This window comes from Linepithema humile, chromosome 2 (genome assembly GCF_040581485.1).
Source record: "Linepithema humile isolate Giens D197 chromosome 2, Lhum_UNIL_v1.0, whole genome shotgun sequence".
NCBI lineage: Eukaryota > Metazoa > Arthropoda > Insecta > Hymenoptera > Formicidae > Linepithema > Linepithema humile.
The window spans coordinates 24,163,066-24,186,371 of record NC_090129.1 but is presented as its reverse complement, the minus strand read 5'-3'; the positions used below and the strand labels follow the sequence as shown (position 1 = coordinate 24,186,371).

Genomic DNA, 23,306 nt, shown 5'->3' with positions numbered 1-23,306 from the left:
AGGAAATTGAAAAATAGAGTCTTAACTGAATCCAACTATCTGTTACCTATCCCAATGCATCGCGCTAAGAAAAAAGTTGACTACTCCATCCGTGAGGCGAGGGTGGAGCGGTAACAGAAAAGGGTGAAGAGAACACGAATTGGTCGGAAACTCCAATTCGATTTCGCCTTTGTTCTATCTTTTCTCACGTTGGTTCGTATACCGAATAGAAGCGCTATATGACGATGCCGAAACGATAGCATTGAAGTCTGTTTTTGCTACAGGAAACTTACTCGTGCCTTTCAACACATATCGCTCGCGAGGAGTGCCGTGTTAGTACAGTTTCATGAAGTTGTTAAGCTAATTAAGATGAGTAATAAGTAAAATGAATAAAAAATTTGTTGAAAAAATATGGTAGAGAACACAAATTCTATTTTTACTATTTACTTTTATTTTTTTAGTTTTGTTTTTGAAGGTTTTTTTATCATAACTTTGTGTATTTACAAACTGCTGAAACTAATTAGGATTAATATAGAAAAATAATGCAATAAATTAAACGCATTATCTTTCACACAAATTAAATAAAATGATTAAAAGAAAAACAATATAGTGATACTGTACGTGAGAAATGTATTCAGAATTAGTATTGAAGCTGATTCTGGTTGAAAAACTGAGCCCGTATATAGATAGGACATTGTTTTCCGGATGAGATACAACAGAGAAATGCAAGATGCAATATACAATATTGCGTCGGAAATTATTGGATCTTGTCGCATTTCACCAGCGCTTTTTGCAATCGCAAAGAGCGTATTTATTCACAGCTCGATACGCTATTGAATCACGCAGTAGCGCACAATCAAATTCCGGTTATTTACGGAGCACGCAAAGCACATAGTACACATATGCAGGAAAGAGATCGGAAAAAGCCCAATGCGGCCGTTGCCAATAATTCCTTGTTGACGCAAGAAGCGATCACCCGCATCATGTCGCGAATATTAAATTCGCAACTTTGAGCTCCGATCAGGCGTTTCTCTTATAATATACATTATAAATTTTAAAACGCAAACAACATCAAATATTAACTTATTAAAAAAAAACAGATATTGCTACGATATTGCATATCTTAGAGTATCTTAACCTTTAATATCTGTATCTTTTGAGTGGATTTTCAGTAATAATTTTAAAGTCTTTGCAGTAGAGCAAATTTTGTCTGCATTAAATCAACATATATTTTGATTTTTTAATTCAAAAAATTATCGTCAACGTCAGTCGGGCAACGTCAGTCCACGATAAATTATTAACTTGTTAAAAAAAGATATTTTTAATAATATAGATTCGGTCAAAGATCAATTTCCTTTTTGACAAATTACATTAAATTTTTAGCTCTGAGATTCGATTTATTTTTTATCACATTGGCACATATCTTGATTTGATTTTGATCTAGAACGTGATCTGCAGAGAATCATTAAATCGTTTAGGATGAACAGTTACGACGAAGTCCAATCACCGTTCACGATCCCGAAGCGTACGGCTCAAAGACGTTTAATTTCACAGGCTTTCGTTATAGCCGTGATTTCCCGGGTGATGTAGACGAAGGAAAAACCGTACAAGTTGGTGCCGGTTAAACGAGACGGCGAGAAAACATAAACAAGAACCTATAAATCTATGTCATAAATTTAGATGAAGAACAAATAATGCCACAAAGAATGTTTAATCGATTTCGGCATCAAAACTAATCGTGCTTGATTAAAATTCTTTGTTGACCTCTCAAAAAAATTATATGTCAAATTTAGAAAAAGTCAAGACATGAAGAATTTAAATTGCTAAATTATTTAACAAATGGCCAAATTACTTAATTACTTGAAAAATCTTTAAATTATTTGATAAATTACCAAAGTAAGATTGATAGAATGGTTGAGGTAAGAGAGAATGATTGCATATTAATGAACCGGTAAAACTAGTAAAGCTAGCCATTATAATTTACGATTAGATAACTATAAGACTTAAAATGAGATATATTTGAAAATTACACAAAAATTTCCTATTATTGTTATCTTGTTATTCTAACATTCTTGTAGTCGGTATGTCAATCGCTTTTCCACACAGCATGCATATTCGGAGGACGTTCGGGGGACATCCCGAAGATATCGTATCTCTCAAGAATACCTTCGGGATGTCTTCTGGACGTCTTTTGGATATGTGTGCTGTGTGGGTGGCTGTTCTAGTTTTACTGGTTCATTAATATGCAATCATATCTTTGAGAGATACGATATCTTCGGAATGTCCCCCGAACGTTCCCCCGGATATGCATGCTGCGTGGATTATTACGTTATGTTACAACACATACGAAATTATATGATATTCATCGGAGTTATATGGTTCGCCGGAGACCACACGGGCACGCGAAGCATGAGAGTAGATGGAGATTAATTCCGGCGCTAATTTAGCGGTAGATAGCAAGTACTCGGCTCAAATGTTCCCCCGAGTAAGCTGCGCCTAGACTTCCAGCCGCAAATGAAACTCGAGCTCCGCGCGCTTACCTTGTTTTCTTCCTCTCTTTCCAGCGGCGGCCTTCTTGCCTTGAAGGTGCAAAAAAATGTTAGCCGAGCCAGCATAACAAAATTTCCGGTGAAATTATGTCATTTCCAGAGCAATTCAGTGATACGCGTTCGCGCCAGATATAGTTTAGTTACAGCGAATTTCTTGATGACAAAATATTTTACAATTTATAATTAATATAAAAATTTATTATTAATATTATTAATTCTATTATAAATGGAATAATAACTTATACATTGGTTGTTTTATTATCACAATCGTATAATGAACCGTCAGTGAACCGCTCGCTGTGAATATATAATTGCTATTGGATTAAAAGATTTTATTTCTTAAATAACTTCAAAAGTGGATTTCAGTGTAATAGAATTTTATTGTAAGATTTAGCTGCGAGATCTTTCCCACACAGCACACATATCCAAAAGACGTTCAGAAGACATCCCCAAGATATCTTTGAAAGATACGATATCTTCGGAATGTCTTCCGAACGTCCCCCAGATAAGTATACATGCTGTGTGTGGGTTACAATTGATTTCACCAAACTTTCTCAAATTTTATTTAATCAACAATAATCTCTGAATTATAATAAAAAATAATTAAACGATAATTTCCGCATTCAGAGCGTTTAATATTTGCAATAAAAAATTGTGAATATTAATCGCTTTTAGTAAAACAAAAAACAATTGCGTTTAAAAATCTATAATTTTAACGAATGTTTTGTAATTTGAAAAAAGTTAATAAAATGAACCATTAATATTAAAAATGGAAAATATGAAACCTAATTAAATTTCTGCTGCGTGGATTTTGTGTAGTAATTTAAAGGGCACTCTGCATGTAAACCACGCAATTCCCAAGTGACAAATAAATAAATAAGCAAATCACTAGAAATAATTATTTTAAATGAAGTAATAACTATGTATAATCTCATTCAATATCTGGAATAATATATTTACATTTAAGAAACATTTTATTAAATGATTTAATTTTTTATTCAAATTTAATAAATCCAGTTTTTGTAAATATTTTTAACACAGTGTAAGAATGTGACTATGTTACATTTTTTATATTTTTTCAAAGAAAGTCTGATTAAAATTAATGATTATTTAAATATCTTAATATACTGTTAGATTTAAAATAGAAATTATAAAATAATGACTCACACATTAGATATTTTATTATCACAACCATATAATGACTGCATATATTGAACGAACCGCCCGCTGCGAATATATAATTGCTATTCTAGAAACTTTATATTATGTTTGTAGAAACATGTTAAAATCATATTAACCGCTTAGTCATTCGTAGGCGATAACACTAGATATGACTAAAGTCTTTTGTCTTCGAGTTACTTTATATCTCTTTCGATATCACCAGATATCGCTCTCGGCGATTACTGGCTGCTGATCTTCCGAACGTTACTCTTCACTACTTCACATACTTTCGGGCTGTTACGAACCAACGAGCCGTCAGGGGACGCCATGTTCATACTGTAGATGGTATATGTAGTACGGGATATGCGAATAAACGTGTCCATTATTTTCCGTGTAATAACGCTTGTTGCTTATTTATTTACGTAGTGTAACGTGTGTCGAGACTGATTCACGTATCTACGATTGATACGAACAGAAGCGCAGTTCTGCTGCGGTACTGCGCGAGTCGTTCGCCGTGGACGCATGTAATCGAACCGAGATTTGATACAGCATTCACAACTCAATGTCCCTTTGGTTTCTGCAGAATTTGTTTACGAGTAAATCTCGTGCTATTAGACGACCGTACGATAGTCCACGAGACGCGCGGTTCATCGTAAGAGTGCGAATTTCCTTCCAGTGTGATTGAGTGTACCACGCTATGCCGCGTTAACGTGTGCATTTTATAACCTGGCTATACGATCGAAGTACTTTGTTCCGTCTTGTGCATCTTGTTTATCATGCTATTGCATCTTTGACGAAACATTATCAATCGGTAAGATATTTCCGCATTGTCCAATCTTATGTTTTGTTATCCTTTTTTTTCATATAATCTCAGCATCATATACCAAACCATTGTTTTTAGATTAAATCATTGTTGACTAATTGATTGAAATGCATATATTGACCATGTGTATATATTAAAATAAAATTTGCTCGTTATTATTCACACTTATTTTAAATTGTTTATTATGTATCTTTGATATGCAATTTTCTTATGCAATAGCTTTGGTTATTTCATTTTTCTACAATAAAAGCATAATACAAAATTATATTGTTAATAATATTTATATTATAATAAATGTTATCAACAATATAATTTTTTATTTTTATTTTATTAAAATCTATGTTTACAGGTACATACTTAATTAAAGGATATCACAATGTGGCCCACGCAGAGTAATAATAATTCCAATACAAACTCTACATCGAGTGATAAGAATTTACGCACTCTGGGTATGACATCTGCTATTAGCGTAGCGGAACCTAAACCTATCGATATTACCAGAACCAACGAATTGAAAGAGGCCCTGAAACCCTACAATGTTTTCGAATCTGAAGAAGAGTTGAATCATAGGATGGAGATTTTAAGGTATGTTTGATTAGTTATCATAACTATTTTGTTAATAATAATAATATATCAATATCAAAACTTGTTTACTTCTGCAGCAAACTGAATGCATTGGTCAAACAATGGATAAGAGATACGAGTATAGCTAGAAATATGCCGCCTAATGTGGCTGAACAAGTTGGTGGTAAAATTTACACATTTGGTTCATATAGATTAGGTGTGCATCACAAAGGTGCCGATATTGATGCACTATGTGTTGTGCCACGTCACATATACAGATCGGATTATTTTACATCCTTTTTTGAATTACTGAAAATGCAAGAAGAAGTTACAGATTTAAGAGTATGTAATTTAATTACTTTTTTTAATATTTGCATGATATCTTATACATTAAAAATACAATTTTGTCTTATTTTACATTATTTAATATTGTAGGCTGTGGAAGAAGCCTTTGTACCAGTCATAAAAATGAATTTTGATGGTATAGAAATTGACATGTTATTCGCAAAATTAACACTTAAGGAAATTCCGGATTCAATGGTATTAACATTTGATATTTATCTACAAAATCAATGCTTTATGAATTTTATGTTTTATAATAAATGTTTAATATTTATAGGATCTCAGGGATGACATGCTACTAAAAAACCTGGATCAAAAGTGTGTCAGAAGTCTCAATGGTTGTAGAGTAACTGATGAAATATTGCGTTTAGTACCTAATATAGAAAATTTTAGATTAGCTTTGAGGGCTATAAAATTATGGGCAAAACGTAAGATTGTGCATTTTTAACCTTAATATATAATACATCATTCTGGTCTACATTTACTTTTTTATTTTTAGGACATGGCATATACAGTAATGTGTTGGGCTACCTTGGTGGCGTGTCCTGGGCAATGTTGGTTGCTCGAACATGTCAACTTTATCCCAACGCTGTAGCTGCGACTTTAATAGAAAAATTTTTTCTCGTATTTTCTCAATGGAAGTGGCCGCAACCGGTACTATTAAAACAACCTGACAACGTCAATCTCGGTTATCCAGTTTGGGATCCAAGAGTAAGAATTTCTTTAGTAATTCTTATATTTTCTAAGTAAATCTTGCATTTACCAATATCAAGAGAATAATACATGTAACAAAATTTTAAATTACATATAAGATTTTTTATTTGCCATTATTGACATATTTAAAAATAAATCTAGTAATCAATATATTTTACCTATTTTTCATATTTAGATTCTTTAATTTCTGTTTTTTTAGGTAAATGTATCTGACAGATATCATCTGATGCCAATAATCACGCCAGCATACCCTCAACAAAATTCAACTTTCAACGTGTCTGTGTCGACCAGAACCATCATGCAAGAAGCATTTGAAAATGGACTAACTATAACTGAAGAGATCATCATCGGTAAAGCAACGTGGGACAAGTTGTTCGAGCCACCAAACTTTTTCGGCAAATACAAACATTACATTGTATTGCTGGCCAGAAGTTTAAGCGCGGAAGATCAACTTGAGTGGTGCGGCCTTGTCGAGTCAAAAATTCGACACTTAATAGGTAACAGATTGAGCATAAATATATCTATGGGGAACGTGCATGTATATTATTTCATAAAGTTGCAATTAACTTTTAACATCCATAGGATACAGATACAAATTAATGTTAAATGTTGCAGAAGCCAAAGTAAAAACATAATTCTTATTCGAATAAATTCCGTAACAATTAATTAGATTGTAACTATTTAGTATCCTGTATTTTTTACTTTTTTATCATTTTCTGTTTTATTATTTATCACGTAGTTAATGTTATAGATTAAAATATATTTTACAGAAACATTAAGTTTATAAATCAGCAAAGATATGAAACAAGCTGAAACAAATAATCATTTTTCAGGAAAATAAGGAGCAGTTATAATTTACGTGGATTAGTCTCTGTTTTAATCTGTGTCTTATAATGGTGAAATTACATAAATATCTATGTCTATAACTCATATATTGCAACATCAATAATCTATCTAATAATCTATGGATGCCAAAATGGCGAAATCACAACCCTTCACACAGGTACATTGGAAAGGAATCCTCATATTACTTTGGCGCACGTTAATCCTGAAGCATTTCCACCATTGGATCCCGAACCAGGCAAGCACTGTTCTATGTGGTTCATCGGCCTGTCATTCGCCAAAAGCGAAAGTCTCAACATTGACCTCACATATGATATCAAATCCTTTGTGGAAACAAGTAGGTTCGATTATAAATTATGCAAAGAGTGTAGAATATACAATCATATATGAATTTATTGCAGTCGAAAGGCAAGCAGAACAAATAAACATGCTGAAGGAAGGGATGGGAATCGAGGCTAAGCATGTAAAACGAAGAGACTTGCACACTTATGTATCTGCAAGTTTGCTGAAAAAGGACAAGAGGGTATGGCGAAGTATATTCTTATAGTTGCATTTTGTTGACATTAACAATGATGTTAAATTAAAAATTCTTATAACAGATTCTTAGTAGGTGATATTTCAAGAGATATTACGCAAAAGGACATCGCGAGATTATAAAATTTATCGAATATTTCACAAGACATCTATAGTGAAATTAAATTTCACTTCAGAAGAATAATTATTATTTAAAATGTCTAATCATTCTCACCACATAATTGCAGATTTCTAGTAGTGTGCATCGGAATGGCAACCTTGCTGGCAACGGTAGTACTGGTGGTGGTGTGTCGCCACGGAATACAAGCGATACAAGCAGCAGGAAAAGATTGTCGGATCAGGCACTCGATACGAATGGAAAGAAACGGCGAGTCAATGAGCAGGCGGAAGAACAAGTAGGTATACACGCAGAGTGCTCGAAGAGGAAAGAAATAATCTATGGAAATAATTCATGGATGTGTGAAATTGGAAAACTGTAATGCATTATATTTATGTCATTCAACTGTTCCAAAATTTCTTTTGTAGGCGGAAAATGCATCATTAGTGGTTCAATCTTGCGGAGAAGATAGCAATTCCGGTTGCAGCATGGATGAATACAAACAGAATCTATCAACCACTAAGGACGTAAGACATTGTTTATAATGAACAGTAATCTTTGTAGCACAAGATTAGATAATTAAATAAGAAAATGAATAGTAAGTGGAAAATCAGAATTTATTACAAAATATTTTTTATTTCCATATCTTGCCAAACCGAGGTAAAAAATAACACGTAATAGTTTTAATTATCTGCTTTCATATAATTTAATATACATGTATATATTCATTTGTTAACATATCTTTTCTTGTTTTGACTATATGTAACTTATTGTTAGAAACAATAGCAATATGTTCTATCATTGGTTATTAATTAATTTTAATATTAAAGAAAAAAAACAATTATCAAATATTAAATAACTTTTTTGTTACATGAAGGCAACAATTGTGCACACTTTACCAATGTCTATTCCAACGGAGATGCATTAAAAAGTGTTCGACCTTCTATTGACAATGATTAATAATACGATTTATTCTTCCGTGATGTATGTTTGTTATAGGAAGGACCTACCGGTGCATCTGCAGTAGCGCAGGAGGGATTCGTATGCACTTGATGACCATTGCGGGATTACTATCTCATGCCAATCCACAGATGCTCCTCTGGATCATCTAGACTGTAAACATTTCTCACGCAACCATCCACTGCCCACTGTAAGTCCTTCGTTTCTTAAAAGCAAAAACAGCGTCACGCAATGGAGGAAGCTATCCAGGTGGAGTCAATCGATAGATTGTGTGTGTTTATGTGAGATATACGCTATATAATAGTATTTATAAAAAACATCGACAGTCAATGGGGAACAAAACGACGAACTTTACACGATTGTGCCAGTGTCTGTGATGTCATATCATTGGGGTATAATCACTGTGACGAAGGGATTTGCCACCATAAAAGTTCAATTTATTATTGCTTAGAAATTAGTCATACTTTTTATATTTCTCTTTTGTATATGTTGTTTACATTACACTTTTTTTTATCGATAAATGCTTGAACAAGAAGAACTTAAGATTTGATAATACTTGATGCAACATAATTTTACGTAATTTATATGACGAGCAGGAATAGTCTGATCGAAAAAAAAAATTACATGATGGAAATTTCCGTATTCACGAATATTTCCGCATGTTAGAAAAAAAAAGTAAAAAATTAAATATATTCTTATATAAAGTGCATTTTTGTAATGCACAGTGGAATATGCTTTGAAAATGCATATATGTATCATTTAGTTGTAAGTAGCTGATAAACTTTATTACTCATTAACGCAAATCACATGTCGTGATCTGCCTTCTTAGAAATTTGCAAACAGTACTGTATCATTAGCGTCTTAACTGTTTGTACTAAATATGAACTATTATTTACACGATACTTAAATATTGCTATTATTTGTAAGGATTAGGTATTTCAATGCAAGTTGTAGAATAAAGTTGCTTTAAAACCATTTATATTAATGAAGGGAAATAGAATGGTGGGCTTCATGTGTCACCTCTCGTACAATTATAATGCAACTGCATTGATAATATAACTACATTAAAAGAATCATTGACACTGGCATAAACCCGAGGATGTTTCATTTACATAGAACGCGTAGAGATAATAGTCATTTTAAAAGAAAAAAAAAGAGAAAAGACTTGGAAATGAAACATCTCAAAATAGGCCATTGACTATCTTGTTGACGAATATGTTGCGTGAAACAGTTTCGTACGGAGCCGACTTTTAGTTTTTGCTCAGAAACAAAGTTAGAGCTTTAACGAAATAGAAATGGGCTGACATTTGGATGATTGAAATCACCTGTCACCAACTGGTGAGTTTTTTCAGGTGTTCATCTGCCTGCGCTCCCAATCTACAGCTCTGATCCTTGGTCCTGATTCCGATAACCTTTCCTATTACCGTCTCGATTCATGTGTTAAAGGCATGTCCACTCTCTCGTATGCTACAAGGTATTTGATGTTCATTCTTTGGTATTTGCAAATAAAACTTGCGAACACCATAATGTACGCAAAAATCATGTACTTGCAGAGTAACGTTTGTCAAGTCAAAGGTTCAAAATACAGAATATGTGGAATTGGCATTGAGAAAGATAGGATAAGAACTATTTCTCGCAGAATCAGTAATATAATTATTGACTCCATCGCGGAATATCTATTGTAAAACGTTGTATGTAAAATTTAATGGCTATTAATCCCTCAACGCGCAAGCCCGAGTTAACTCGGGCAAGCGGTACTGGCGTGCGATAAAACCGTGCGTTAAGGGATTAATCAATTTTTATGAATAATATGAAAATCTTGACAGCATTGTAACACTTTGCAAGTGCTATGATTTGATGTTCAGTGATTAGGAATCATTCCGTTACTTGTATATATATATTTGTAGATGCGCTGAGGTGATAGGTTTCACTCCTTTCAAGGCCTATCTTGTCATTTTATTTATTGATCAGGGAGGGTACACATTTCCCTGCACACTAAAAAAAATAATAACAATGCTGCTTTGTTTCTTCGCCTTTTTGTGGATTCACGCTGTAATTTTATACCTGAATCGGATACCTGAGATTGATGAAGTATATTATGGTACCGTGCAAGAGAACAACTAGGCCAGTTTAATTGATCTTCAACTTTTGATTTCCATGTGTGACGTTAGCTTGATATAATACTAGTAACGCAGCACATAATCATTATTTTGAATAAGTGTGAAACTTGTAGCAAATTCGGTTCGGTAGATCAAAATGCATGACAGAACCGAATTCGTTATTAATTGTTATCGCACGGTACTGTGGAATAGTATAAAATCATGAATTTAGTTTGAAATAAATCGGTATCATAATTACTCTTGTAGATTTCACGTGAAACGGGAAAATATTGTTCTATTAATGTTTTATTTTTAGTAATCATTTGTGCATTTTGACTAAGAATGTGTTGATTCGTAATGCACGAATAAAATAAAATTATGCAGAAGTAAGAGAAAAATATTAATATTGTTCTGTGCAAGAACTCACATAAGATAAAACTGCATTATCGCGTCCATTTATTTATCTTCAAAGATATCGCATAAATTTAAATTAATCAATTAATTTTTAAATTTAAATTAAATACACAAATTTGATTTAATTTAGGTATTAATTTAAATGAGCGGTTTTCAAACTTTTTCAGTCGCAGGATCTTCTTTCGGGATTAATTTTTTTTGTAGACTATTGAATATTTTTTTCTACTCTAAAAACATATAACGTATTGTATCACATACAGAATAACATTTCCGAAATTAAATATATCATTCATCATATCTATATATACAAATCTTTTAATGATTATATTTGATTCTATATAAAAGAATTAATAATATAAAGCTCATCAACACATATCATAAAATTGAACGTCTTTTGTACTGTAAATGAAAATACCTCTAGTTTTTGTGCTTTATCAAACATTTTTTTTATTCATTCTTTATTAGAAGATCCAGACGAATGTATAAAGCTTTAAAACTTTAATAAACAAGATCTATTATTTATTACGTTATTGAATAAGCATTATTGAATAAGCATTCTGCTTGTAGAATTCGAATATAATTTTCTTGTTAACGTTCAGATATAAAGTTTTTTAAATTTATGCGGATACACTTAAAATTTCCATTTTTACCAATGAAAAGAGTATATTACATAGTTATCTCCAACAGATTCGATACTCATCATCAATTTTACTTTAAAAATAGTATGACATTTTGTACATATATACACAATTGAATTTGTGGTGGCGCATAATGTATGTTTTTAGTATAGAATGATTAAGTTTGCAAACCATATTAATCACGGTGCAATACGTAATTATTTTCTTGCGCGTGTTCTTTTTTTTTCTTTTTTTTCATCAAAATAGAATCATTTTTTAGTTAAAAAATAATGTCGATTAATTAAGTACATTGCAACTACATATTTTGAATAACGTAATGAAATATAAGAAAGATACTAACGCTGTTATAAATGATATTTATTTTGTCAAATAATTCTTTTGCACACTTTCATTCATGTTCATTATTCATATACTAAGCATAACTACGTCATGTGAGATTTTTTGAGAATTATCGAACAAGAATCTCATTGTGATAAAATAAACATGCGAAAATTTATAAAAATCTTGATGAAACTTTTTTTATCTATAGACTTTGAAACAATGTAGTTTCTCAAGTCTTCTGAATCTTTTTTTTTTTCCTTTTATTTTTTTCTTTAAGTTCTCCGTATGCCATCGCGTGGCATTTATCGTATTCACAATTATTATGATTATTATTACTACTATTATTAGTGTTATTATTATAATGAAATTTTTGTCACTATTATTGTCACATGCTTCACAGTCAGTCTCTTTTCTTTATTCTATAAACGAGAATTGCTCTTCCATGTTATTTTAATCTCATACGACCAAGAACGCCATATCGGACGATTCTCGATTACAAACGCCATGACACTCGCACTCGTCATACAGATCTCTTTCGCCACATTCGGTATCGATTTTTATTGCATAGCTCACTTATTGTCGCTCACTAATCATCTCCACGTACATTTCTGATGTTAATAACTCGCTATCTTCTAAGTTCTAAAGAAACTGTACACATTGCATAGCTTAAACGACAATTTAGACACGCGATAAGAATATAGGCCGTTGTTATCGCGATTACTAGCAGAAACACGGGGTGTACCGTCGGCGAATTAAAGGCCGAGGATCCCCGAGCAGTGAACATCAATGTTACACTTGTGCGCCATACCTTATCGTCGCTCCTTTATTGATTCGAGGCTGTCACGCGTTCGATTCGTACCTCTCTGTCTCTCGAAAAATAGCTAGACATGTCTGTAGCACACATTCTCAATTTCCACGTAGCCTCTCCCTCTCCTGAAAACCACCACCGTTGGCCGACGTGGGCATCTTGCAATTTCGATATTAAGGCAAGGGGATAACAGGAAAGGGGGGGATCGCTATCTCTGACCCACAATCCTACCTTTTATTATATGTGAAAAAAGGGGAGAGGAAACAAAAACGGGAAATAAGCTGAAGGAGAAACTAGACGTGAAAATTCATGTCGCGGAAAGTGCGGACTCAGTGCGCACAAGATTCTCTCGCGCGGATCGCGTTTTAGGATCTCACGTCTTGTATCGAAGATTATTGTAAAAGACAGAAGATGATGAATTCGATTACTCTCAGTACGCATATACGGGAGTTTTTATGAACAAATAACTGCGGTTTTTTGCAGAACGAAGCTGTATATTGATTTTAAAAATTATCTGATATTGTGAGATAAATTACGTTTAACGCATTTCGATCGTACATGTAATGAACGTGACACTCCTGCAAGCAATCGCGCTTAACGATTTCACGATACATCCACGAGATACGCTGTCAGCATTCACGATCATTCCAAAGAATGCTATTTTGTTTTCTGGATATTCTCGCGGAAATTTCATAAAACGGAATGCATTTTACGAGTGTTGGCCGCTTCGCGACGTCAATGCGTAGATCCTTGCATAATCGTGAATGCTGTAAGCAAGTGCGCGTAATAATTACCGGTTCGCCGCGCGCCCATAATTGGCAATAGCGTAAAACAAACAAGTAAGAACATGCATAATTTGTATCCTTAATCACTGTACACTCTGTATCTTTCCTAAATAAACGGAAATAAATTTTTCTTTTAACTCCTTCAGCCAAAATGGAACTTGCCGTCGATGACGTTAAGGCGAAACGATTCAAGATTTCGTTTGAGTATGCAAATGTGTAAGTGAATGTTTTTTTTCTTTTCAATTCTGAACATGATCGTCTCGTCTTGCCGCGTTTGACAAGATCTCTTTCTCTCAAACATCCTATCTATCATCCTCCAATGACAATTTATAACTACTGAGTATTGCGATCTATCTGCGATCAATTATGATATAAATTGACCTTTGATGTTCCATTGATTTTCTGTTCGAACGACAATCTTAGTTATCCTTGTCAATTGTCAATAATTATTATCAAGCGAGTTATGGTAAGTATTGTGTAACTTACCGTACGTTATTATATTTCTAAGTTACATTAAAAAACAAATTTGTAATCTTTAAATCCTTATAAATATTTCAAAATCATTTACTTGAAAGAATAGAAGAGATGTTTCTCATCACTTTTGATATCGTAAATATTTTGTTTTCTCCTGCAAGCTACAGCTATCTCTAAAATTTTACTCGCATTTTTGAACTAATACAATTCAGCGTTAAAATCATGGTTGTACATAATTATAGTTGTGCTATTTTTATTTTAAGGCCATTTCAAAAAACGCATTGAAAGAAATATAAATAAATAATTCTTATCTTATTCAATTTTCTAATTTCGTGATCAGCAAATCATGATTAATAATTATGTTGCTTTTTTATCACTATATTAATTTAAAAAATTTAATTTTTGTGAAAACTATACACTATTATATCATGATATTAGAATGTTACGTCTATGATATAGAAGATATACAAAAAATTAAAAAATTTGCAGCATTTATGATAAATTTTATATGATGCTTATACTTATGTGATAATAGACTAGCAAGATAATTGATCGGAAGATTGAAAGGAATACATATGAAGAAAAGAGCTCCTTTAAAGTCGGCGAAGAGCGCGTGTGCGACATGTTGGAGCTTAAACTCTGAGCAAACGGATGCAACTAGTATCATACAGTTAGTGTCCTGTGTGCTGACGACCAGTTCCATAGCACATATGGAATCTTTAATGCAGTAATCCAAAAAGTTTCAATTTTTCTCTGAAGTTTAAGAATATAATTATAACCCAAATATTAAAAAGAAAAATATAATTAAACGTGATAAAAAAGTAAAGAAAAAATATTAAAATATGAGATATAAACATATTGGTTTTGTCGGTGCATCATTAATCACGTTCCTTTGCCTGCTTTCTGGACTCGTGTATTATTTCAATCAAGGTATGAGTAAATTTGTGCAATGAATCATTTTATTCATAATGAATCAAGCAAATTGTGTATTTTTTGTTTGGAAAGAATTTAATGTGTTAATATTGCTGATTATGAGACTGATTGTGATTCTTGTGATTTTTACAAAATATTGTAAAATCAATAAATTTAAAAAAAATATGAGTATTATAAAAATAAAAATTTCTAAATTACGTAAATATTGTTAATACTAATTACTTTAAAATTTACTTTAAAATAATTAAAATAATTCTAATTACTTTAATTCTAATTACTTTAAAATCTATATCTTCAAACTTCAAAACGTATATCTTTCTATTTAAAAAACATTCTCATTCACTTTATTATATTTATCAAAGATAAAAGAACCAAAAAGAAAAAGTTTACTTGCATAAAATCTCTAGTTGTGTTTACTATACGCTATATTTTTTTCTGGAAATTTTTCACGATGTAGCGAATTATAAATGATTGAATGTGACGAGTATGCAGATTACTAAGTAGCTACTTTCTATTCTTTAGCACGTACAAATTGTTTGTATGAGATAAAATACGATAAGTTATGACGCGATACTGTTAAATTATTATATTGCTTCTACAAAATAAAAACACAAAATAATTAATCATCAGCTTTATGCGTCATGTTAATTGTATAAATTTTGAAGATAGAATAATTCACAATTTTATAAGCTTATTGAAAAATATGATAAAAATAGTCACAGTCTAAGATATTTTTATATATATTTTAGATGCGTGTCCTGTCGGTTCATTCCTTTGTCAAAATAGCACCAAATGCGTACCACAACGTGACTGGTGTAATGGAATATTGGATTGTCCATATTATGACGATGAATTCACAACAAATTGCTGTGTGTTTCAAATTTTATTTAAAATTACTTTATTTACTTATATTTAAGATACGTTCTGTTATACATCCATTTTAGTTTTTATTTAAATCAATTTATAATTTTTCTCTTTCAGCTAATGGCTAAGTGTATTACATTTTTTATTCTACTAGAAAACTTTATTTTGTATAAAAATCTTATTGTTTATTATTTCGTGAATATTAACAAAGATAATATGTGTTAATTTTTACGAGAAAAAATTTTAACTCAACATCAGTTTTTATTTGTTTCAATTATAATAATATAATTAAAGAAAAAGAAAAGTTTGATTTCTATATTTCCAAAGATTTCTATAATTTTAACTCTAATCGATCATTTTGCGGCACAGTTGACATACATGGAACTTGGGAATGGTTTATGCAACCTAGAGATTGGGGAAACTTTACGAATTGCGGTAATAGCATAAAATACATAATAAATAAATTTGAGTAACATTTGCTTAATTCTAAAATATTTCGAATTTTTTTACTACAGATGCGTTTGATGCTCCAGGCAGATGCATTTACGATACATGTTCTGTAACATGTACGAATTATACCAATATACCTCAGAACTTATCATCAAACATCACACAGATGTATGTTTTACAGAAAAATCTTACTACATTTTTATATATAATAAATATAATAATTAAATATTAAGTAACAGAAAAAAATCATAATAATTAGAATAATTGATTTCGATGAAATTACAAAAATGAGTAACAATAAATCAATAAATATTCTTAATGTTGACAGTATTTAATATTAAGTATCATTTTTTGCAGAATTTTAACCGGAAATTCATTAATGCGCTTACACCATAATGCGTTATTAAAATATCCACAGATACGTTCACTGTAAGTTTTCCTTATTGTAAATTTTTATAAATTCTTATAAAGCTTTTACAATTTTAGATTTCTCGATAATAACAATATAATTGAATTAAAAAAGAGGGCATTTGTTCATCAAACTGAGCTATTTTGGTTGTGAGTACATGTATTTTATTAATATAACTGACATGCACAATTTTCCCGAAACTCGTTTTTCTGTACAGAGTTCTCACAAACAATAGAATCAGCAAGATACAGCCTGGACATTTAATAGGATTGGATAAATTAGAAACTCTGAGATTGAATCAAAATAGAATTATAATGGCAGATTTTTCTGACTTAGAAAATAGCACTACTACTTATTTGATGTAAGTTATATGTAAAATCATTAGATTATATACTCGAAAAAGCGTTAATACGTATATATTAATCTTGTTTAATTTATAAACAGAGATCTGAGTAAAAACATGTTGACGACATCAGCCTTGAAGCTGCCACGATTACCAGCATTGACAGAAATGTAAGCCTATATTGCTTAAAACAAAAAATATACACATGTCTATTTTATTTTTAAAAATCGCATTTTAGAATCTTGGATGAAAACCGCTTCGAATCAATAACGGAAGATTTATTCGCCGGGTGCTCCGGTTTGAAATCACTGTACGTACATAAGTAGATTACGGAAGCGATTACTGTCATTCTTAATAAGATTCATGAGAACTAACGATGCAATGATGATTCAGGAGTATGGAGAACAATAGCATAAGCAACATCGATGAGCATGCGTTCCGAAACTTACAACTTGTTGAACTGTAAGTACATAAATATCGATGAGACTCGATTTTGTATTAATAGTACCAGTCTTCGATTATTGCACAGATCACATTGGGATAAAATGCATCACATTATATGCAATATCATTACGTCAAGTCGTGCGATCGATTTTCCTGTGAGATATCTTTATGGTTTTTTCAACATTATCTTAAAAATACACATTTAATGAAATACGGCGATTAATTTTCTTATTGTTCATTTTTATACAAAATTTCAACTTGCATATCTACCTAAAACTTAAAAATTATTGGATATTGTATGAATAATTTACAAATATTGTTAGAAGCTAAAAATTATATTATCTCAATGCAATTATAATAGCAAATTTTATATTACTTGATACATCTAATGAATCGATTGAATGTTAACGAACATTGTTGAAGCTCGGTCTTGTTTCAGTAATTTGGCCCACAACAAAATAATTACGATACCGTCAAACGTGTTTCAACCTGTGAATAATCTGTCGAAGCTGTAAGTATGCAAATATTCGTGTTGTAATACAATTCGCGTGATAATCAGTCTCAGCTAAATGTTTAAATTAGGTACGTGCTTAAAGTCTATTTAGATAGTATTTACTACTAAAGATTTGTTCATGAGAAACAGCGAGAACGTCACGTATCCGAGCAATCGGATATAATTTAAGCTTGTACGTGCAAACTAGATGTTTGAAAATAAGATTCATTACTATGACAAAGCGTATAATGTAATCTCGTCCTTCTAGATTAATCGGTTACAATCCTATCGCTGAGTTACCAATGACGCTCTTTAATCCGCTGAAAAATCTTCGTTCTCTGTAAGTTGCATATCTCTTCTTCTTTATCTCTAAAAACAGATGAATAATTTTTTTATAATTTAATGATTCATACTATTAGATATAAATATTAGCAAAAAGTTAATATTAACAACAAATATTTTTTAACCTTTTATTAATTTGAATCAATACATTAATATAATAAATTAAATTTCAGGGGTGTCGAAGATATAAACATGGATAATATGAAAAAAAATGCGTTCGACATGTTTCCAAACCTTGATTTCGTGTATGTCTTCTTATCAGGATTATTTAATGTACACATTATAATTTTTCTTTCCTTAAATAAAAATAAGAAATTAAAAATTATTAATTTTTTGCTTTTGAATGGAAGTTTTAGCTACATAAAATTTTATTAAAACATTTAATGCATAACATTTAAGCTTAACATTTTATTAAAACAAATAATGATATAAACATTTCATCTTTTTTAGATATTTTAAGAAATTCCATTACTGCATGACTTACGCACCGAAAGTGCAAAAATGCAGGCCTGCTAGCGATGGTAAGACAAATATATCACGATTAAATAAAATTTTCTTAAATTATAACAGTAAATAATTTAATAGTCAGTGTTGAATCACAAATGTGATAAAACACAAAGGAAATAATTTATCGTCTCTCTTTCTCTTCCTTTCTTTTTTCTCTTGTTTTCTCAAGGCGTGTCATCCATGTCTCATTTGCTGGGCAAACCTCTGTTAAGGGCTGCTGTTTGGAGTATATCTTGTGTTACTTGTCTTGGAAATAGCCTCGTTCTATGGGAAAGATTTGTCGTCAAGGATGAGAACCGTGTTTTGAGTATTATTATCAGAAATCTTGCAGGTAATTGTATAAAATTTTTTTAATAGAATCGAAAATGTTGTGAGAAAATAAATCAGTTTTTTATATTTTTTGAAAATTAAATGCCTTGGAAATTAAAAAAGAAAAGAAAAATAAGTTTGAAATGACATAAAAATAATTATATAAGAATATAAGCATAGGTAATAATTTTGTATTTTGATATTTTATGATTCTTGAGACGTAAGTACTTTTAATATTCAATCTTATTTTCGATAATATACATATATGTTTCGAGCTTATCAAAATTTTAGTAGAAATCTGAAAAACTTATTGTTAGCTGGTCATAAATTGCATACTGCTTTAGATCTCATGTATGTAAAATTGTTACATACATGGACATGAGATAACAACGACATGAATAATCCCTATTCAAATGATTCGTAATATCTATCGAATCATGAAGTACACGTGAGTTATCGTTGCGGTTCATAACAAAGCGCAACGGGATAATCGATCGGGAATATTAATGTTAGATTCACTATAAATCATAAAGCGGTAAAGTCATGTAATCCTTTTACAGTATCCGACATGTTGATGGGAATATATCTCTTCATAATCGCTATAGAAGACGCGAGGTTCCGCGATAACTACAAACAAGAAGCAAGTACGTGGATGTCCTCATGGTTCTGCACACTTTTAGGAGCATTAGCTATGACATCATCTGAGGTATGCATATTAACACCTCTCTGAACTTCGCAATTCTCAATTTATACTAACTAGAACAATACAGGCGCATGCTACGCGCGCGCACTTATAGTGATTTAATATAAATATTTTTATATTAAACTATAAAATTATGGTTAATTCAACCATAATGGATTATGGTTGAATTAACCATAATTTTATAGTTGGATCGACCATAATCCATTGTGGTAGATCCAACCATAATTTTATAGTTGGATCGACCATGATCCATTGTGGTAGATCCAACCATAATTTTATAGTTGGATCGACCATGATCCATTGTGGTAGATCCAACCATAATTTTATAGTTGGATCGACCATGATCCATTGTGGTAGATCCAACCATAATTTTATGGTTGGATCGATCATAATCCATTGTGGTATAAATATTTGGTAATTATTACCAAATCACATCGTCCCCATTACCAAATATTTGGTAATGGGAACCAAATCACTTTGTCCCAATTACCAAAATGCTTCTTCAGTGCAGTATTCAGCAAAATGGCGGCCACTGGATACTGCACTGTGTGAGACGAAATGGGAACGCAACCATAGTTTGATAGCTTGATAGCGAAGGTTATTTTGACGGTTATTTAAAATAAAAAAATTTTATCTAAGTATTTAGATTTCCTCATTATTAAATTACTATAATAAGTGCGCGCGCGCAGCGCGCGCCTGTATTGTTCTAGTACTTAACAAAATTTGGACGCTGAAAAAATCGAGATACATAATTTTTACGATTTTATTAATATATATTTAGCTTGTTGAAAAGATTTTAATAATATAAATAAATGAATTTTTTAAATGCAGTATTTTTTTAAATTAACTTTCTTCAGAAGATTTTAATTTATCTTTCTTTCTGTTTAAATATATAATATAATGTACATATTACAGTTAAATATAAATTAAAGTTAGCATAAATTTAAAAAGTGGCATGTCACAAAATTAAAGAAATTTAATAGATTATTTTAAACTTTTTGGCAAGGTCTCCGTGCTTATTCTATCATTCATGTCCGTGGAGCGATTCATTCTAATCGCAGCTCCTTTAAAACGTCATCAAGCGATGACATCTCAAGCTGCGCGTTCGTCGATGATCGTCATCTGGATTGTTGGATTTATCCTTGCTCTTGTGCCAGGTTTGTTTCCGCGAAACAACATTTTTCTCATCTAATTTTCAATTCAATTTAAATTTGAAATTTTATAAAATATATTATTCATTATTGCGAAAAATCTCCAAAATTTTCGAATATTACGTATATGTTTTTGAGCTGAAAAATACACCATTTTAAGAAACTTGAAAATTTTTTTATGAGAAAATATTTCTCTTTCGTAATCAATTGATTATCTTATCTGGATTCAAAGTTATCCATTGGAGAAACAGCACGAGATTCTACGGTGTCAATGGGATGTGCTTTCCTCTACACATAGACGATCCATATCTGATAGGCTGGGAATATTCAGCCTTTATCTTTCTGGGACTTAATCTTTTAGGGTAAATCGCATACGAGCTTGATAGAGTCTCATTTCATGGTTGTTCTGATATTAGAAGAGAATTTTCAAAGCTATCATTGCATTTATTTGCAGATTGATGATTATCGCTTACGTTTATACCGCTATGTTCGCCAGCATCTGGAGAACGCGCCACGCCACACCGTTGTCGATCGGCGATTCCGAATTTGCTTTCAGATTTTTTCTAATCGTGTTAACAGATGCGGCATGTTGGGCGCCGATTATAGCGTTAAAGATTCTCGCAATGATGAAGTATCCAGTGCCACGTATGTAGAAATACTAATCCATATTTTCGCGTTCCTACCAATTCGTTTCATTAACAATATTGATACTATAATATTAATAACGCTTGAAATATGCACGCAAATCGAAAGCTTTTTCTTTTATTGTTTAATTAAATTTAAATAATACTAATAACTGGATGAAATTTTCAGCTGATTTGCACGCTTGGATTGTGATTTTTATCCTGCCGGTTAATAGTGCGATCAATCCGCTGTTATATACTTTTACCACGCCGAAATTTCGCGAGAAGTTCAATGAGAGTTGGTGCGGAAAAGTGCGTAACTACATATCGAGGAAATATTCCAGACAAGGTTTGTTATACATTTTTTCTATGTTTCCTATCATAATAAATTTTGTAATAGATTTTTAAATATTTTAATTATTTTAATGTAAGTATAAATTTATAAGAATTTATTTGCAGGATATTTACACGTGAAACTGTATGTGTAAAAATTTATATAACAATAAAGACAATTGGTTAAACATTATTCAGTTTAACTGATTAACTGATATTATATGATGTTCAATTATCTAAATTTGCAAAATGCAAAAGAAAATTTTTCAATATGAATAATGCTCGAATACTGCTGCCGAAAGCTCACAAAACATTCATTCCTTTTATCGCAGATTCACAGTCATCGGCCACTACCAATAAAACCACGATTAATGATAAAAACACGATACAATCATTATCTATCTGGACGAAATATGATGAAGACAAGAATAATACATCACTATTTATCGACTTTAACGGTGAAAAAATTCTGTTTGAGAAGCACGATTAAAATTTAATAAACTTGTTCATTAGTCATGTCGCGCTTCTATTAAATGTTAGATAGATTACTGATATTCGTGCATCGTAGAACCAAAATAGATCGTAGTTTAAATAATATATAAATCTTCACAGCATGTGTATATCCAGCAGAGTAGAGTAGCTTAAAACTAGCTAGTGAAATCCAATCGCTTGATTAAACAAAAAACCTTTATGAAGTTGCATCTTTGTGTAATTTCCATTCAATCGAATTGATTTCAATTGTAAATGTTTCATTCTGAAAAAATTGTCTGTGACATAGAGAATAGTAGCATAGAGAATAATTATATGCTGCTTCATTGCTCGCGACAAATGTTTTTTCGTCTATTTTTTTACAAAATTTGTCCTGGTATAACATATAATCTATGATGTTGCTTGTGTGTTTTAGAAAATGCACTGCTTTCATATTTTTTAGTTTTGCCAATTCTGTTAGCAAGATATTGCTAAGTTTTCACGTGACCACCCAACGGACGGCATCATCATTAGACTGAAGAGGGTCCGCAAATCCGACCGAAACGCTTTTACATATTTTTCTGTTGTATTTTCTATTCTTACAATAAATTGTTTTTCGCACACCAACACTCGCGTTCTTTTAGTTCTTATTGCTTATTTAAATAATTTTATCATTACAAAACCATTGTTATTTTCTTATTTCTTTGTGTTAGTACACGGCAAAAGACACGTAGACACCTTTTGTTTTTTAATGTATTGTTTCACACGTTTCATACATCAGTAATCTCGATATGCAGATATTTGAATGTAAAAGTCCCAACGGAATATT

The 23,306-nt window shown here is 31.4% G+C and overlaps 2 protein-coding genes across 7 annotated transcripts; both read left to right on the top strand.

Annotated features, from left to right (window-relative positions):
* Positions 1-3,979: 3,979 nt before the first annotated feature.
* hrg (hiiragi) lies at positions 3,980-13,783 on the top strand. Its single transcript, XM_012359951.2, has 12 exons — positions 3,980-4,500; positions 4,862-5,097; positions 5,175-5,418; positions 5,512-5,616; positions 5,696-5,846; positions 5,918-6,129; positions 6,332-6,629; positions 7,136-7,312; positions 7,377-7,498; positions 7,737-7,904; positions 8,035-8,133; positions 8,606-13,783. Exons 2-12 carry the CDS (start codon positions 4,889-4,891, stop codon positions 8,657-8,659), a joined length of 1,839 nt encoding a protein of 612 aa, XP_012215374.1. The 5' UTR covers positions 3,980-4,500; positions 4,862-4,888; the 3' UTR covers positions 8,660-13,783.
* On the top strand, positions 13,778-23,106 carry Lgr3 (Leucine-rich repeat-containing G protein-coupled receptor 3). Of its 6 annotated transcripts, none has more exons than XM_067350285.1 (22): positions 13,778-13,847; positions 15,788-15,907; positions 16,020-16,032; positions 16,272-16,337; positions 16,418-16,520; positions 16,710-16,781; positions 16,839-16,910; positions 16,979-17,122; positions 17,206-17,274; positions 17,343-17,414; positions 17,498-17,566; positions 17,988-18,059; positions 18,310-18,381; positions 18,557-18,628; positions 18,834-18,904; positions 19,060-19,221; positions 19,760-19,905; positions 20,909-21,059; positions 21,286-21,415; positions 21,508-21,698; positions 21,867-22,025; positions 22,342-23,106. In XM_067350285.1, the coding sequence occupies exons 2-22, from the start codon at positions 15,788-15,790 to the stop codon at positions 22,497-22,499; spliced, it is 2,184 nt and encodes a 727-aa protein (XP_067206386.1). In that variant the 5' UTR covers positions 13,778-13,847; the 3' UTR covers positions 22,500-23,106. The 6 variants fall into 6 exon arrangements, with proteins under 6 accessions (XP_067206386.1, XP_012215369.1, XP_067206384.1 ...); XM_067350283.1 differs by lacking the exons at positions 13,778-13,847; positions 16,020-16,032 and adding an exon at positions 13,931-15,035 and having other exon boundaries at positions 22,342-22,467; positions 22,941-23,106; XM_067350284.1 differs by lacking the exon at positions 13,778-13,847 and adding an exon at positions 13,931-15,035.
* The last annotated feature ends 200 nt before the right edge of the window (positions 23,107-23,306 follow it).

What these genes read in the sequence shown, in the direction of transcription:
- hrg (XM_012359951.2), top strand. Translation starts at nt 4,889, where the DNA reads ATGTGGCCCACGCAGAGTAATAATAATTCCAATACAAACTCTACATCG. An exon ending in CATAGGATGGAGATTTTAAG is followed by an intron (nt 5,098 to 5,174) that starts GTATGTTTGATT and finishes TTACTTCTGCAG; the next exon opens with CAAACTGAATGCATTGGTCA. An exon ending in AGGAAATTCCGGATTCAATG is followed by an intron (nt 5,617 to 5,695) that starts GTATTAACATTT and finishes TAATATTTATAG; the next exon opens with GATCTCAGGGATGACATGCT.
- Lgr3 (XM_067350283.1), top strand. Translation starts at nt 14,948, where the DNA reads ATGAGATATAAACATATTGGTTTTGTCGGTGCATCATTAATCACGTTC. An exon ending in TTTCCAAACCTTGATTTCGT is followed by an intron (nt 18,629 to 18,833) that starts GTATGTCTTCTT and finishes CATCTTTTTTAG; the next exon opens with ATATTTTAAGAAATTCCATT. An exon ending in GAGGAAATATTCCAGACAAG is followed by an intron (nt 22,026 to 22,341) that starts GTTTGTTATACA and finishes CTTTTATCGCAG; the next exon opens with ATTCACAGTCATCGGCCACT.